Consider the following 14,820-nt stretch of genomic DNA (forward strand, 5'->3'; position numbering starts at 1 on the left):
TGATTGCCACCTATATCTTGTCACTGAAACAATGTTTCTGCTTCAGAATTTTTGGATAGGCGGCAATCACTTTTTGGCAGTTTGGAAATTGCATATTATCAGTTTTATCGTTCCCTTAATGGTTATTCAGCAGTTCTAAGGGACTGTTTGAGATATAATATGTCACATAGGACCCTTCTGAATGACATGCAGCAAGTTTGAAGCAGAAATAGTATTTCAGTGACAAGTTATAGGCCACAATCACTTTTTGGCAGGTTGAAAATGACATATTATCGGTATTAATGTTCTTTTAAAAGTTATTCAGCAGTTCTTGGAGAGTGTTTGGGATATAATATATCACATGTAACCCTTCTGGATGATACCCAACAATTTTGAAGCAGAAACATTTTTTCAGTGACAAGATATAGTCCACAATCACTTTTTGGCAGGCTGGAAATGGCATATTATCGGTATTAATGTTCTTTTAAAAGTTATTCAGCAGTTCTTGGAGAGTGTTTGGGATATAATATATCACATGTAACCCTTCTGAATGACATCCACCAAGTTTGAAGCAGAAACATTGTTTCAGTGACAAGATATAGGCCACAATCACTTTTTGGCAGCTTGGAGATTGCATATTATCAGTTTTATTGTTCCTGTACAAGTTATTCAGCAGTTCTTGGAGAGTTTTTGGGATATAATATATCACATGTAACCCTTCTGGAATATATCCAACAAGTTTGAAGCCGAAATATTGTTTCAGTGACAAGTTATAGGCCACAATCACTTTTGGTAGCGCTAAAATGCCATGTTCAGTCGTTATTCTGAACAAACAAGAAAGAGTCATGGTGATACTGGCACAATAGGTCTTTATTGTTTTAACTACTATTCGACGGTCTTATAACAAATATGAACAACGAGAGTAGACATACTAAACCTGTAGGCATTAATTATTCCATCGTGATGCGTGTAGTCATTCGTGACTGCGCTACACACTGAAAGCAACCTTCTGATAAGCGTCACAATTCGGTTACAAGAAACGTTAAAGCTCCATAATTGCATACCTTTGCCTAATAACAAAGGCATAAATGTGTTTGGGGGTTTTTCCCCCACCTTATATCAGTTGCACGGAAGTAGCTGGCAACGCAAGTAATCCGGGCGCTGCAGCTTTAAGCAGCTGCGCGCGCTCCCGCGGACGGCAATCACTTTCTGGCAGACAATCACTTTTGGGCACAACAGGGGGAAGGGAAGCTGAGATTGGAGGGAGAAACAATCATAAACTGAGGTACTTTTAAAATGCTTCATATCACGTAATATTTTCAGACAGGCCGCGGGACGCAATGTTTCTGCTGCATTTGCCCGAACTTGGAGACAAAAGCAGATTTATTCGCGTGTTGCTGTTGGATTTGGGGACAGACCCCCCCCCCTTCATCCCTGTTACAGTTCAGCAGAGCTACTGCTAGCCCGTTAGTTAGCCTGGCAGCTGGCTTTTCGTGTGTCAAAACCTAACTAGGACTGGAGTCCTTAAATGCAGGTGATTGTTTTATATACGAATTAAAATGTTGTGGTGTTTGCTGTAAATTTCGGCGGACTTGCATGCAGTATATGCGCCGTGGCATTCTCCGTTTGAGGTGAAGCTGTAGCTGCGTCTTTGTGCCTGCGGGGTTGCTAGCTGACATAATGCTAGCTTTTCGGTTGCTACAGATAATGGTAGCTGTCAGAGCGGCGGAGCGTTACTGTAGGCAGCTGTCACCTCACTAAGCTGAACTTATTCGCTAGTTTTTTGTTTGTTTGTTTTTTGTCGCGGCTGTGTGTTTGATTTCTGTAGTACTATCCTTTTATTTTAAAATTGCTGTGATTTTTTTTTTTTTTTTTTTTTTTTTTTTTTAAACGGATGGGAAAGTGTGCAGAGCTTTTGCTTTAGTAAAAGTAGCAATATTACGTTGTAAAAAAGAAAACAAAAAGAAGGAAGGAAAAAAGAAAAGACTAGTTAAAGTCATGCATTGAAAATGTTCTTGAGATATAAGTATGAAAACCAGTGCTTGGGAGGAGGTATTTATTTTACACCACGCAATATACTCTGACCCTCCCACACCGAGACAACATTGGAAGAAACAGGGTCTTCAGTTCAGGTATTAGATTTTTTTTTCACAGCAAAATAATTTGGCCCATCCTAACAGGTAAACGCATAAGGGAACTATTTTTGTTCCAGGTGTTGTGATGTATTGTGACTTAAAGGATACGTGATGAACCTTTGCTTGTTTTATTGTTTTTGATATGTTGAGCCAAACGTGCTGGGAAGAACCCATAATTCTGTGTCTTTGTCGCCTGTTGGTTGGTTTTTCTGTTACTTTTGTGTAGCCATTTATTAACTTTGCGTTTTTAAACCACTGCCTTTCACACAGTGTCTCCTGCCATACAACAACTCTTCATGACCCCACATCTCGTTGCACAGCTGGAGTTCGGATGTTTGATGCCATTTCACGTGAGGCCAGAGACGTAGGGCTGCTTCGGTGCTTGTGAATACTGCCTGGGATACTTTGGATTTATCTTAAGTGCCAAAGTGATGAAGTGTCTCGGACAGGGAGAGCCCAGCCCTGAACAGGAATGTCATTATTCAGGTTTCGGGCACCTCTGGAGGGGCTAAAGAGAGCAGGGCTGGTCAGTGGTGGAGAGAAAAGAGGCAGGTTTCCAGGCAACTTGTGTATTGATGGGTAGCCATTTCCTCCAGTCAGCTCTCGTGGACTGATATCTGTAGATTCCTGTCAGCATCCATACTCGTGGTTAGACTGGCATCGAAAACCACACAACTATTGCTCTTGCGTGAATATGATGTTCAAACAACACTTTTTTTTCCTGCCGGCGACTCCTTTCTAAAATCGACCTGGTGACTGTGGATGTCGTGTTGTCTACATATATGAGGGGAAAATGATAAACACATAGATACTTGCAGTAGCTACAAGTGTGTGCAGCTGAAGCCATGGTGGCCCTTGCATCAACTCATCAGCCAATCTCAGTTTATGACTTCAGAAGTCTTTAGAGGCCAGGATCAGAAACAAGTTCAGCAGACAACGCGCTCACATGCAATGGAAGAAGACATTGATGTCGCCTCCCGCATTGAGGTAACCTTATTTGACCTTTGTTTTAATCTCATTCCAGTGTTTAGATTTACAGGAACTTAAAACCATTAAAACCGAAAGCAGCACCTGCCGTGTTGGTCAACAAAACAGAACTACTGCCGTCTGACCATTGTTGCTACGGAGATTTTTATTGTTCTCAGAGGAATCATTTTTCCCTTCCTGCCCTGCACTTTTGTTTAATGTCACATGATGTGCTTTAAGTCCTTATGTGTTTAACCTAAGGTCTAAGGTCAAGGTCCTTTCTGTTATCAGTGGCAGCTGACAGCGCATTTCCTTTATCCCCAGCTTGGTTTCCTAGCCAAAACATTACCTCTAACTCCCTGGCCTCTTTGCTGTCCTTGTGTACAGTTTCATTTGTAAACGGTTGGATCAGTAAGTGTGTTTGCAATTTCGGTGCAACATAAGTCAGGTTATTGCCATTTTCCCCAATGGATGTGCACCCTTAAATTATTTTCATAGTTTTTAAGCATAAGTGTGCCTCACACAAGAAGCATCCCAGTAAAAGTGGCATGTTTCCAAGCAGGCCACTTTCAAAAGGATACCTGTTATTTAATTTGGCCTATTATACTAAATATTTCACTGTTTAAATTTTTTTTTAATCACATGTGTATTAGTTTTCAGGAATTGCATATGGCCTCCAGTAATAACGTGTTGCTCTGTCATGGAGGGGGTGAATGCTGCACTGTTTTTACATTGTGTTTTTCTGATGCATCTGTTCTGTGCTGCTGCTGCTGCTCTGCTGTTAGGGTCTGAATGGTTTGTCTCATGAATGTAAACCATTAGAGGAGATAACCAATGGACACTCCAATCATAAGCCTGTGAGTACACTTAAAAATCACTTCTCATTGATTCATTCTCATTAGATTTTGCTTGTGTTGTGTCCTTTTAAAAAAATCTACATATTGTCTTCTTTTTTTTTTTTTTTTTTTTTGCTTTATAGATCATGAATGGACTGGTTATTGGTCATAATGTCAAAGACCACACCAATGGCAGCGCACCACTCAGATCTCTGCCGGTAATTAAAGCCTATTGTTACTGTCTGACTTCAAACAGCACACCACTTCCTTGAATTTAATGTCTCCAAGTATTTTATTTTCCAGATTTCAGCATTAAAACAGAATGGTCTTCTGCAAACCCTGGCAGCTGGAGACCAGCCCAAGCCTGAAGGTAACATGAAAAACCTTGATTTTTGTCTCACATCCTCTTCTCGTGCGTGCGTGCGTGCGTGCGTGCGTGCGTGCGTGCGTGCGTGCGTGCGTGCGTGCGTGCGTGCGTGCGTGCGTGTGCGTCCTAGATACAGAGCAATTATTGCAGGTAACACCTGACCCAGGAGTTATGGTTGCCTGGGTTTAGGAAGCACAGGAGACACCCTGAAGGGTGCAGGTCTGTTAGACAAGAAGGATTCATGACAGGGGATTGACTGGGTGGACGTCACCATAGCAAAATAGCTCACCCTGTTGGAGTGCTAAGTTAAAGCTGTGAACCAAATGAAGCTGTTTGTTGAATTAGCACGTTTTCTTTCTTCAACTTTGTTTTGTTTACAGATGATAAGGAAAATGTGGAGTTGGAAAAGGCCAGGCAGGAGTGGGAGGCTCTAGAGCACACCCAGCCAGGTCAGATAAATCTTGCTGTTTGTAGGAGAATGATAATGACTTTGCTGATTTTTGGTCTGTTAGTTGATGGTATAATAATATAACTGTAATATTGATCTTCCAGCTCTCACTGAGGACTTTAACCCAACCCCACTTATCTCCTTCAATGAAGCCCTGCAGTACTTTCAGACCACAGACCTTGGGGATTTGCTGGTAAGGAATGCTAAAAACAAAACTGCAAAGAAAGTAGAATGACAAACAGAGGAAATCTGAATTAGGTCTTATTCATAAAAATCACTAGTCTTTAGTGTAGTAAATAAAGAATTGTAAAGTATGAGAATGATAATGCATTTGAAAACAAATAAATACATTGTTTTAATGAGTACACTTTTTTAATTTTTCCTCAATGTCCACCTGCAGAAGAACATCCAGCCAACCATTCGCAGGACTGGTCTGGCTGCGATCACACACTTCCTCTTTGGACCTCCGCGACTTCACAGGGAGCTCCTGGAGGAGAGAGATCTCGTCTTTGCCATTGCACAGTGTGAGTGTGTGTTAGAAGGGTCTGTTTGGTCTAAACATCACACAAGTACCGTATTTACCGCACTATAAGGCTCACCAGATTATAAGGCGCACTGTTGAAGACTGGCTCTGTTTTCATACATAAGGCGCATCATATTATAAGACGCATTAAGACAAACAAAAAATAACTCGACCTTTATTAAGCTCATTCACAGTAACTCTTAACACTGTTAAGCTGTAACACATTAAATATTGAAAAATACACACTTTTTCCAGTACGGTACATTCAACTTCCACAATTCCCTCAAACTCTTCACCTTCCGTGTCCGAGTTACGGTAAACAGCTGGGCAATTTCGGCATCAAGCATGCCCGGATCCCTCTCACACCGGATTAAAAGGAGTTTAAAGTGCATTCAGCAGAATAAAACAATCGGATGAGTTAAAATTTAACCAACTCATTCACAGTAACTATTAACATTGTTAAGCTGTTAAACATCAAATATTGAACAATACACTTACATTTCCAGTACATTCAACTTCCACAAATCCATCAAACTCTTCACCTTCAGTGTCTGAGTTAAACAGCTGGGCAATTTCGGCATCAAGCATGCCCGGATCCCTCTCATCATTATCCGAATCAGTCTCGTTGCTGTTACTTAGCTGTTCAGTGATTATTCCAGCCTTCGTGAAAGCTCGGACGACACTTGAGACTGATACCTTAGCCCAAGCAGCCACGATCCATTGGCAGATAGTGGCGTAACTCGCTCGGCGTTGCCTCCCTGTCTTGGTGAATGTGTGTTCGCCTTCTGTCATCCAATGCTCCCACGCAGCTCGTAATTTAACTTTGAACGACCTGTTGATACCAATATCTAGTGGTTGGAGTTCTTTGGTTAATCCACCCGGAATGACGGCAAGCTCCGAATTAGTTTGCTTCACTTGGGTTTTGACAGCCTCGGTGAGATGGGCGCGCATGGAGTCGTAGATCAAAAGAGACGGAGATTTGTGGAAAAAGCCATCCGGTCTCTTGACATAAACTTCCCTCAGCCACTCGCTCATTTTCTCTTCGTCCATCCAGCCCTTTGAGTTAGCCTTGACGATGACGCCAGCCGGAAACTTTTCTTTTGGCAAAGTCTTCCTCTTGAAAATGACCATGGGTGGTAGTTTCTGGCCATTAGCTTGGCAGCCCAGAACTAGTGAAGGATGACTTCTCGTTCCCTGTGGTGCGTATAGATACCGTACTGGTCCCTGTTTTCTCGACAGTACGGTTCACGGGGATGTCAAAGGTGAGGGGGACCTCGTCCATGTTAGTGATGTGTTCTGGCCGGATCTTCTTTTCAGTGATCTTATTCTGGCAGTACGTGCGGAAAATGGCCAACTTTTCTTTGTAATCGTTTGGCAGTTGCTGTGAGACAGTAGTTCTTGTGCGGATTGAGAGATTATGCCTTTTCATAAAACGGAAGCACCAAGAATGTCCCCCTCGAAAGTCGTTGATCTGCATGTCACGTGCTACCGCTGTTGCCTTGAGTCGAATAGAGATTGTAGAGACACTTCTACCTGCTGTTCTCTGTTCAATAACCCACTGTTCAATTTTGTCCTCTAACTGCGGCCATCGCGCCTTGTTCCCTCGGAAACTCCTTTTGGTCTTCTTTACTTGTTTTAGGTCATCTTTTTGCTTCCTCCACTTGTGCACCATGGACTCATTAATGCTGAATTGTCTGGCAGCTGCTCTATTTCCATTCTCTTCTGCAAAACTAATTGCTCGAAGTTTAAAATCAGCTTCGTAAGCGTGTCTCTTCGCGGGTGCCATTTTGGAGTCGTTATACACACACAACACGGTAATGTTGTGTTGGAGCACAGTACGTATTACTCCGCGAGGATTCTGGCAACGGTAACTGTAATGCTCCAAAAAGTGGCACTAAAAATCTTTTTTTGACAGATTTTTGAGCATAGTGTGCCACATAAAACCGGTTCGAGGTCAGTAAGCACAAACCAAAATTCATACATAAGGCGCACCAGATTATAAGGCGCACTGTCGATTTTTGTGAAGATTTAAGGATTTTACGTGCGCCTTATAGTGCGGTAAATACGGTAGTTAAAACTCCTTAAGTGTTTCCAAAAACAAAAATTAGGTCTTTTGCACATGTGTGTTTTACTTTTCTTTACACAGGCCCTGTTGACAACAGCCAAACGGTCCACATGCGTGTCCTCCAGACCATTTATAAGAAGCTGATTGGCAGCAAGTTGGACTGTCCACGGTATGGCGTACACTGGGAAAACATTGGCTTTCAGGGTAAGACACTCTCTATTTTGTTGTAAAAAGGTAGTTCTCAATTCATAATTAATAATATGACATCACTCCTGTGCTAACATCATGCTGCTTTGCCTTTATTTACTTTCTTTACTGCAGGTACAGACCCTGCCACTGACCTACGTGGCACTGGATTCCTGGGACTGATGCATACTCTATATTTTGTGATGGACCCAGAGACTCTACCCTTGGCCAGAGACATCTACAAATTATCACAACACCCGACACAGGTGTTACCTGGCAGTAAAATTTACTCTCACAAGGCAGCTTGTTCAAGCCAAAGTGGGAAAATGTGTTCATTTGATTTAATGATTGTCCCTTACTGCTTTAACAATAATTCCTTGTGTTTTTGTCTGTTTTAGAACTTTCCATTTAGTGTGATGTCAATCAACATGACCCGCATCGCTCTGCAAGTACTAAGAGAGGAGGCCTTGTCCAAGTGAGACTCATATTTGTTTTTGTTTTTTTTAATTATCCCATTTTCAGAAGTGTGTTTGATGGGTGTCACGATACCCTCTGTTCTTTGTGTTTTGTTCATACCAGGGAGTGTAATCGTCGTCAGCAAGTGGTCGGCGTGCTGAACGAATTCTACGTTGCCACGTATCTGCACCTTTATCAACTGTGGAAGACCCAGCAGAAGACCATCGCTGACTCTGGCTTTGTTCTGAAAGGTTGTGCTTATAATCACGCTAATGCTACCTCTTACTTGTGATGCTGCAGTCAGAAGCCAATTGGCACAAAGACTGGAAACATCAGAAAATTAATCTGCTTTAAAGGGCAAAGTAAAAAAAACAAAATACAGGTCCAAGGTCAGCCTGTTGCAAAGCCTTTTGTCAGATGGCAACCTGTGATTTTTACATTTCTGCTTTCATATCCTTAACACAGCTGAGATTATTGAACTTTTTCAATAATTGGTTATTGGTTAGTGAACTGTTTCACACACCGTTGATAGTTTTCCTCTTACCTAAGCTGCAGCTTTTGGCTTCATATTTAGAGACAAATATGTGATTGGTATCATTGTTTGAAAGCAACACTCAGCATCCAAGCAAATATGGGATTTCCCAAAATGTCAAGGGTCTTCCTTTAGTCTAAGTTAGGGGTCTATCCATTGAATTCCACACTGGAAAAAACACATATTACCATTCCTCCGCAAATCTCACATTTTCTGTGTTTCGTAACCTTCAGAGGTGGAGCTGTTTGCCAAAAAGAACCCCAAGCAGATGCTGCGCCGGCTAGAGGTCTTCCTGAAAGAGAGGCGGGCAGGTGGAATCCCCCGTGGGACGTCGCCAGACCCTGTGGCTCAACAGCCTTCTCCCAGCCTGGGGGAGCGAGGGGCCAAAGCTGGCACTGCACAGGCACGCAAGGGAAAGGAGATGCACTTCACAGGAGTGTGTGATCTACCGCCAGACATGGAGGGAGAGGCCAGACTGATCTAAGCTAGGCTCTATGCGAGTGTTTCTGTGTGTGTGAGTCTATTACTTTATGTGCGAGTGGCTTACTCGGAGCTAGAAGAAGAGCCCCACAAGACCATGATCTAGAACCTGCTATCTGAACCTTATCAAACACTTCCACTCCTTCCGTTGTTGCTGGGGTGCTGCACTTTGATCAGATTATGCTAGGGGATCTTTCAGAGTTATGTTTGAGTTTTGTTATTAACTTATTTATTAAGCATGGGTGCATAGAACAGATATAAAGAGGTCAGAAACTCAAGATGTCACAAAAACAAAATAAAGTGAATATTTGCACTTTTCTGTGGATTTTGTAGCCAAATCAATAGCTGCCAAATTATTGTGGTTGAAGTCTACCTGTCTAAAAGTACAAAATATACACAATTTTGCTCCAAGGATCTCTTATCCAGGTTATCTAAATGTTATAGAGAAGCATGGCAGAGAGTGTCTTTTTTTTATTTTCTTTCCCCAAAGGCTTGGCATTCTCCTTTGCACCAAAATACTGCTCCGTCACATGCAATGTAACTGAAGAGCAGCGATGATTGGTATGTTGTTAAAGGGTCTGTTGAAATTATGGTAATACAAGATAAAATGAACTAGTCTGAATCCCTGCTTTAGAGAATACAATAGCAGGTTTTCCATTAGTTTGAGTGGGAATAGGAAGATGGAAAATGTTAATAGATACTGGTTTCACAGCTACACTGTAGGCTTTGAATGCAGCTTACTTTAAAGGTCTGATCACCTTGCATTTGCTGTTGGTGTGAATGGCATATGTCATTTGGACATCAGTCGAAATGTGAGGTTGTAGTCAGTTTTAAGTGGGTGTCTGTTGCCAGAGGTCTAATAGACTAGGTCCAGAGCTCCCACTTAATATGGGGGAATATATTTTAAATAATATATAAAAACATATAAAGTGTATGTGTGTGTTTATCTATATAAATAGATAAACTATATATTAGTCCTTTATTAAGGGACAGCTGTCCCTTTAATCATAACGTTACAGTTGTGTGTCAAAGCACTTCAGAATTGTGTTACCAGACTGATGGCTTGGTGACGGTGAGAACGGTTTGAACACTATGAAATTCCACCAGAACAAAATTCTTAAGTCTCTGCTTTTCATGGTTAAAGCAAAGGAGACACTTTGGCTTCAGCTTGGTCCCAGCTGTAGCCGAAGGTCTGGTTTGAGCTTTCTTACATTCCGTTAAAAAGCATGCGATTGTAATTTTTTTTTTTTTTTTTTTTTTTTTTTTTGACTAGTTTGAAAATTTATTCCAGTGTGTATGAGTGTGTGTGTGTCTGTCTGTGGGTGTGGATGCATGTGTGGTTAAAAACAAATGAGCTGATATTGATGAAGGGCGCCTCTCCCAGGAGATGTATGCTACAGTATGCAATCCCAGCTCTTACTCTAAGATAATCAAAACGCTAGTGCCGTGTGATGATAGAAATCGTTCCTAACTTCAGGGTTTGTGCACTTGTGCAAGCGAATGTGTGTGAGTATGTTTGTATGTGTGTTTCATATGACAGGAACTGACTACAGATGGGGTGCTTTCCTCTGCACACAATAAGCCAGCTTTACTAAGTACTTGATCCATCAAGCTGCATAGATGGTACTTCTGTCATTTTAAAAATGGTACATAACATTTGTGAAGACAATATTTCTCCTAAAACAAACGACACACAGACACACACAACCTTTGGTTTGCGTTTTTAAATAATCAAATGTTGGTTCCAGGCACAGCTGGTTGCAAGCAGCTCTGTGGGCTGAAATGGGTAGAGCTCCTCAGCAAAGCTGGTTCCTGCTTTGTGCTAATGTGAAACAGTCCTCCATCTTTGTAGTCTCAATCTGTAGCATGTTCAGGTAGCACTAGTACTGTAGCATCCTATAGCCTCCTCCTCTTCGTAAAAGCTTGTTGATGTCGCGTCTCAGTTACAGTCTGTAGTGTTAATGAGTGCGTAAACTGTTATTACTATAGCACATACATTTCTTTTTTTCCCCCTTTTTTTTTTGCAAAGCCTCCTCGAGTAGATGCACATTTAGGTGGCACAGCGTGTGTTTTGTAGAGATGTGGGCTAGGCTCGATATGTTTCTGAGCTCAAACTTGTCTTCTAAGAAGGTGATAGTAAACCCGGTGCCTACATCCAAGCAGAGCTATGCGGGGCAGAGTGCAGGTTTGTCCTCTTACTTTTGTCTTTCATTCGAGCCATCGTGCCACGGTAGACTTTATTCATTTGTGTGACACAGTACGCAGAGTTAATGTTACCCTTAAAACATGCCATATTAATTAATATATACTGTTAAATGCACAGGCATGTGAGTTTTCGATGTCGGCATCTATTCAGACAATTGTCCATCGCCAACTTGCATTCTTCTCGTCCACCGTACAACTTCAAAAGTGAGCTGATGTAGTTTTGCCAATTGTTTGCAAGTGTTTTGATCGATCAGGAAAATTTGCACTGTTGTAGATATTTGATAGTATGTGTGACGTATGCAAGAGGAAGCAGGCCATCTTCAATAGCCATATTGTAACGTTCATTATCACCCACATCATGAAAACGGGCTTTGTGAAGTCAGACTCCCCTCCTCGCTTGAAAAAGTTTGCACCATGGTCTCATATTTAGTTTTATTCAATTACAAACTGAGGAGCAGTACAGTGTATGTAAATCAGGAAGTTTGTATATAGAGAATTAATGATTGTAACTGTATGATTGTCTGTAGGGCATTATATCGAAACACACTGCTTACCTCAAGACTTGAGACAAATCTCTCCTTTCTCTCTATTTTTACGTTTCCTTGTATCTAGGCCTTCTCTCATACTAATTGGATATGATATGTAATGTATATCCTCCACCAGAAGCACTACGTAATAGCAAACTAACACAAAAGCTGGTCAGTGTTACGTGTATTCTATTTAAAGACACATTTATCGACGCTATATAGGCCCACGCGCACTCCGATGCACATCTGCAGATAAAATTCCTTTTAAAGACATTCTATAATTGGCTGATGTTTACTTATAATGTTGAAATAAGATCGCTTTCTTGTGGCTTCAGTGATAGTATGGTATACTTTTGCTGTAATTCAGTGTTTTGTGTCAGGAAACACTCAGAAACAATCCTGTTTTTACAGCTCCAGTCACAAACAGTTCAATAAATGATTGTTAAGATAAGCTTGATCATCAGTCATAATGCTGAGTGCGCTTTGACTTTGGTGTATTATCACCTATGTGTATATAATAGCCAAACAAGGCCTGATTTTATCCTCCCATGTTAACAAAAGTTGTATTTTCAGCAGTAATAGATCATGTTCTTATGATTTGATCATCATTTGGAGCCGCTTCAGTTGACAAACCAGAACCAAGAGAAACATAAAACGGGTTCTTGCAGGATGTCAGATGCTCTGAGAGGTGGGGTCTGAAGTTCTGCTTCCTACAGCAGCAGCTTGGCAAATACAATCACTTCTCTCAATATCCTGCGCTTTATATGAAGGTGTTTTACTGTTGCTGTCATCATGTCCCTCAGAGCATTTTATGACTGTACCTTGATTGTAGAAGCCCTATTTTATACTGAGAGTTATTTGAGAATACAGTATGTGCTGTTGTACATTAAATGTATTGTATGGAGAAAGCTAAATAAATGCTGTTTAAAAACTGTTTCTCTGGGAAATCATTGAGTCATCATAACTTCCTCTTAAATCTTATAAATTAAATAAAAAGGTGGCCATCAAGTATGTGGAAAGCTTAACTTTCAGTAAAGATAACCTGCTAAAGTTCAAAGTGAGCATTAGAATGAGGAAGAAAGCTGGTTTAAGTGTCTTTGAGTGTGGTGTGTTTGTTGGTGGCAGACAGGCTGGTCTGAATATTTGTGAAACTGCTGGGATTTTCCCAACACAACTATCTGGAGTTTACTAAGAGTGGTCTGAACAAGAGAAAACATCCAGTAAGTGGCAGTGCTCTCAGGGAAAATGCTTTGTTGATACTAGAGGTTAGAGAAGAATGGCCAGAGTGTTTCAAGCTGAGAGGAAGGCAACAGTGACTGAAATAACCACTCGATACAACCAAAGTATGCAGAAGAGCAACTCTTAATGTGCAGCACATTGAAGCAGAGGGGCTTCATCAGCAGAAGACCATACCAGGGGCTGCTTCTGTTAACCAAGAACAGGAAATTGAAACTACAAATTACACAGGCTCACCAAAAGCGGACAACAGAAGACTGATAACATGTTAGAAAAAGCATGGAGCCATCCTGCTTTATATCTAACATTTACAGTACTTACGGTGGTGGAGGTGTAAGGGTGTAGGGGATATTTTCTTCCCACATTTTTTCCTGCAACTTTTTCCTCTTTTGCAGAGGTTTTTAACTCTGTTCTTATCTGTACTCTGCAGTGCGTCAGTACATTTTCTGCAGTTCAGCCACTAGAGTGCACACTTTTAACATGCTGCCATAGAGCTACATGACTCACATGGTGTTTCATTTATTGTGGCGCTGCAAAAATAATCTCACGCACAGAGCGAGTCTGCCAAGACTAATCTGTTCAGTTGCATAAGCTGAAGTTTGATCTGTTTTTCCAATTCCTTGTCAGTGTTTTTAGTTTTCAAAACAACATCGGTGAACTCCTATTAAAATTAAACCTGATCTTGATTCATTTTGCCTTTCCAGTGTTTAGTTTTTAGTGAGCCTCATAAGTCCCAGCGCTCCTTCAGTGGGGTGGAATCGGCAGTATTGGCAGGCCCCTCATCTTTCATAAGATAAGCAAATTACTGGCTTGTTTACATGCTGGTGTGTTGAAAATGTAAATCAAACGAAAGAGACTTTTGTACTGAGTTAACAAAGATGCCTCAATGGAATCTTGATACTGGATGCTCTACATCTGCGCCTAATCAGACTTGTGGCTCCAGTCCCACAGTCCCAGATGACTGGGATGTGGTGGATCTGCTGAATCACAGCAGACACACACAGGACGAAAAGAAAAATTCTAAGCCTTTTTTCCCCCTTTTCTTATGACCTGAATCAAAATCTCCCTTCCCTAACCTATTTTCCCTTCCATGCTTACATTAGCAATGTTTTATTGAAGGAGTGATTTCAGCTGAGAGCAACCTAACTGACATGATTCCACTCAGAAACCCTTTAAAGGATTAATAATGTGAAACAGAGAACTCAGCCACATATCCAGCATCCTACTGGTGTGTCAAGGCCTCTGACTTCCAAGTCAGAATGACGAGAACAGAGCAGGGTTGACTTTTATGAATCTGTTTCCATTTGTACCTAGTGAGCCTGCTGGATTACAGTCTTTTTCTCTCACTTTCACTCTCGCCTTCCCTCCCCCAACTCTGTTCCTCTCTCTCTCTCTCTCTCTCTCTCTCTCTCTCTCTCTCTCTCTCTGATGTCATTGTTTCCTGCCCAGTAGTTTCTGATGCTCAGTTCAGGTCTGTGTGCACACACATTAAACATAATGCACAGCACTCTGCTTGAAATGCTGACATATAGGAAATTACAGACACGTACAACAGTGATGTCAGCCCCATTTTCAGTCGACTCTGTGCTCTGGTTTGTCTTGTCTGCACTGCAGACATCAAACAATGTGTGCGTGCTACCTGTGGCCATGTCACCTTTTGCAGGTTGATTTGTAGGGTTAACCCTTGTAGGGTTGCCTATCTTCTCTTTGTGGTTATCATCCACTGACTTTCCTTCAGAAACTATAGCTGCCAAAAAAACCAAATGCTAGAACTGTTGCATTATCTATAACATCACTCACATCCTTTACACTGTTGTAACATATTAGCTTCCAACAAATAAAATCATTCCATTTGTGCTGTAATAATAACAGCAATAGT

At 41.4% G+C, this 14,820-nt stretch overlaps 1 protein-coding gene across 4 annotated transcripts; it reads left to right on the forward strand.

The window, feature by feature from the left end:
• The first annotated feature begins 843 nt into the window (after window positions 1-843).
• On the forward strand, window positions 844-9,432 carry elmod3 (ELMO/CED-12 domain containing 3). 4 transcript variants are annotated; one of them, XM_040019465.1, is made up of 13 exons: window positions 844-1,264; window positions 2,385-3,101; window positions 3,866-3,937; window positions 4,060-4,134; window positions 4,205-4,286; window positions 4,664-4,732; window positions 4,836-4,924; window positions 5,132-5,255; window positions 7,401-7,523; window positions 7,641-7,771; window positions 7,904-7,980; window positions 8,085-8,212; window positions 8,727-9,432. In XM_040019465.1, the coding sequence occupies exons 2-13, from the start codon at window positions 3,000-3,002 to the stop codon at window positions 8,975-8,977; spliced, it is 1,323 nt and encodes a 440-aa protein (XP_039875399.1). In that variant the 5' UTR covers window positions 844-1,264; window positions 2,385-2,999; the 3' UTR covers window positions 8,978-9,432. The 4 variants fall into 4 exon arrangements, with proteins under 4 accessions (XP_039875399.1, XP_039875398.1, XP_039875401.1 ...); XM_040019464.1 differs by lacking the exon at window positions 844-1,264 and adding an exon at window positions 1,271-1,513; XM_040019467.1 differs by lacking the exon at window positions 844-1,264 and adding an exon at window positions 1,271-1,513 and having other exon boundaries at window positions 4,220-4,286.
• Window positions 9,433-14,820: the final 5,388 nt, after the last annotated feature.

Source organism: Simochromis diagramma, unplaced genomic scaffold, assembly GCF_900408965.1.
Source record: "Simochromis diagramma unplaced genomic scaffold, fSimDia1.1 OVJJ01000822.1, whole genome shotgun sequence".
In the NCBI taxonomy this organism is placed as follows: Eukaryota; Metazoa; Chordata; class Actinopteri; order Cichliformes; family Cichlidae; genus Simochromis; species Simochromis diagramma.

Excerpts from the sequence above, each read along its gene's own strand:
- elmod3 (XM_040019465.1), top strand. The coding sequence starts at position 3,000 with ATGACTTCAGAAGTCTTTAGAGGCCAGGATCAGAAACAAGTTCAGCAG. Across the intron at positions 7,524-7,640 it reads GGAAAACATTGGCTTTCAGG|GTACAGACCCTGCCACTGAC; the intron begins GTAAGACACTCT and ends TCTTTACTGCAG. Across the intron at positions 7,981-8,084 it reads AGAGAGGAGGCCTTGTCCAA|GGAGTGTAATCGTCGTCAGC; the intron begins GTGAGACTCATA and ends TGTTCATACCAG.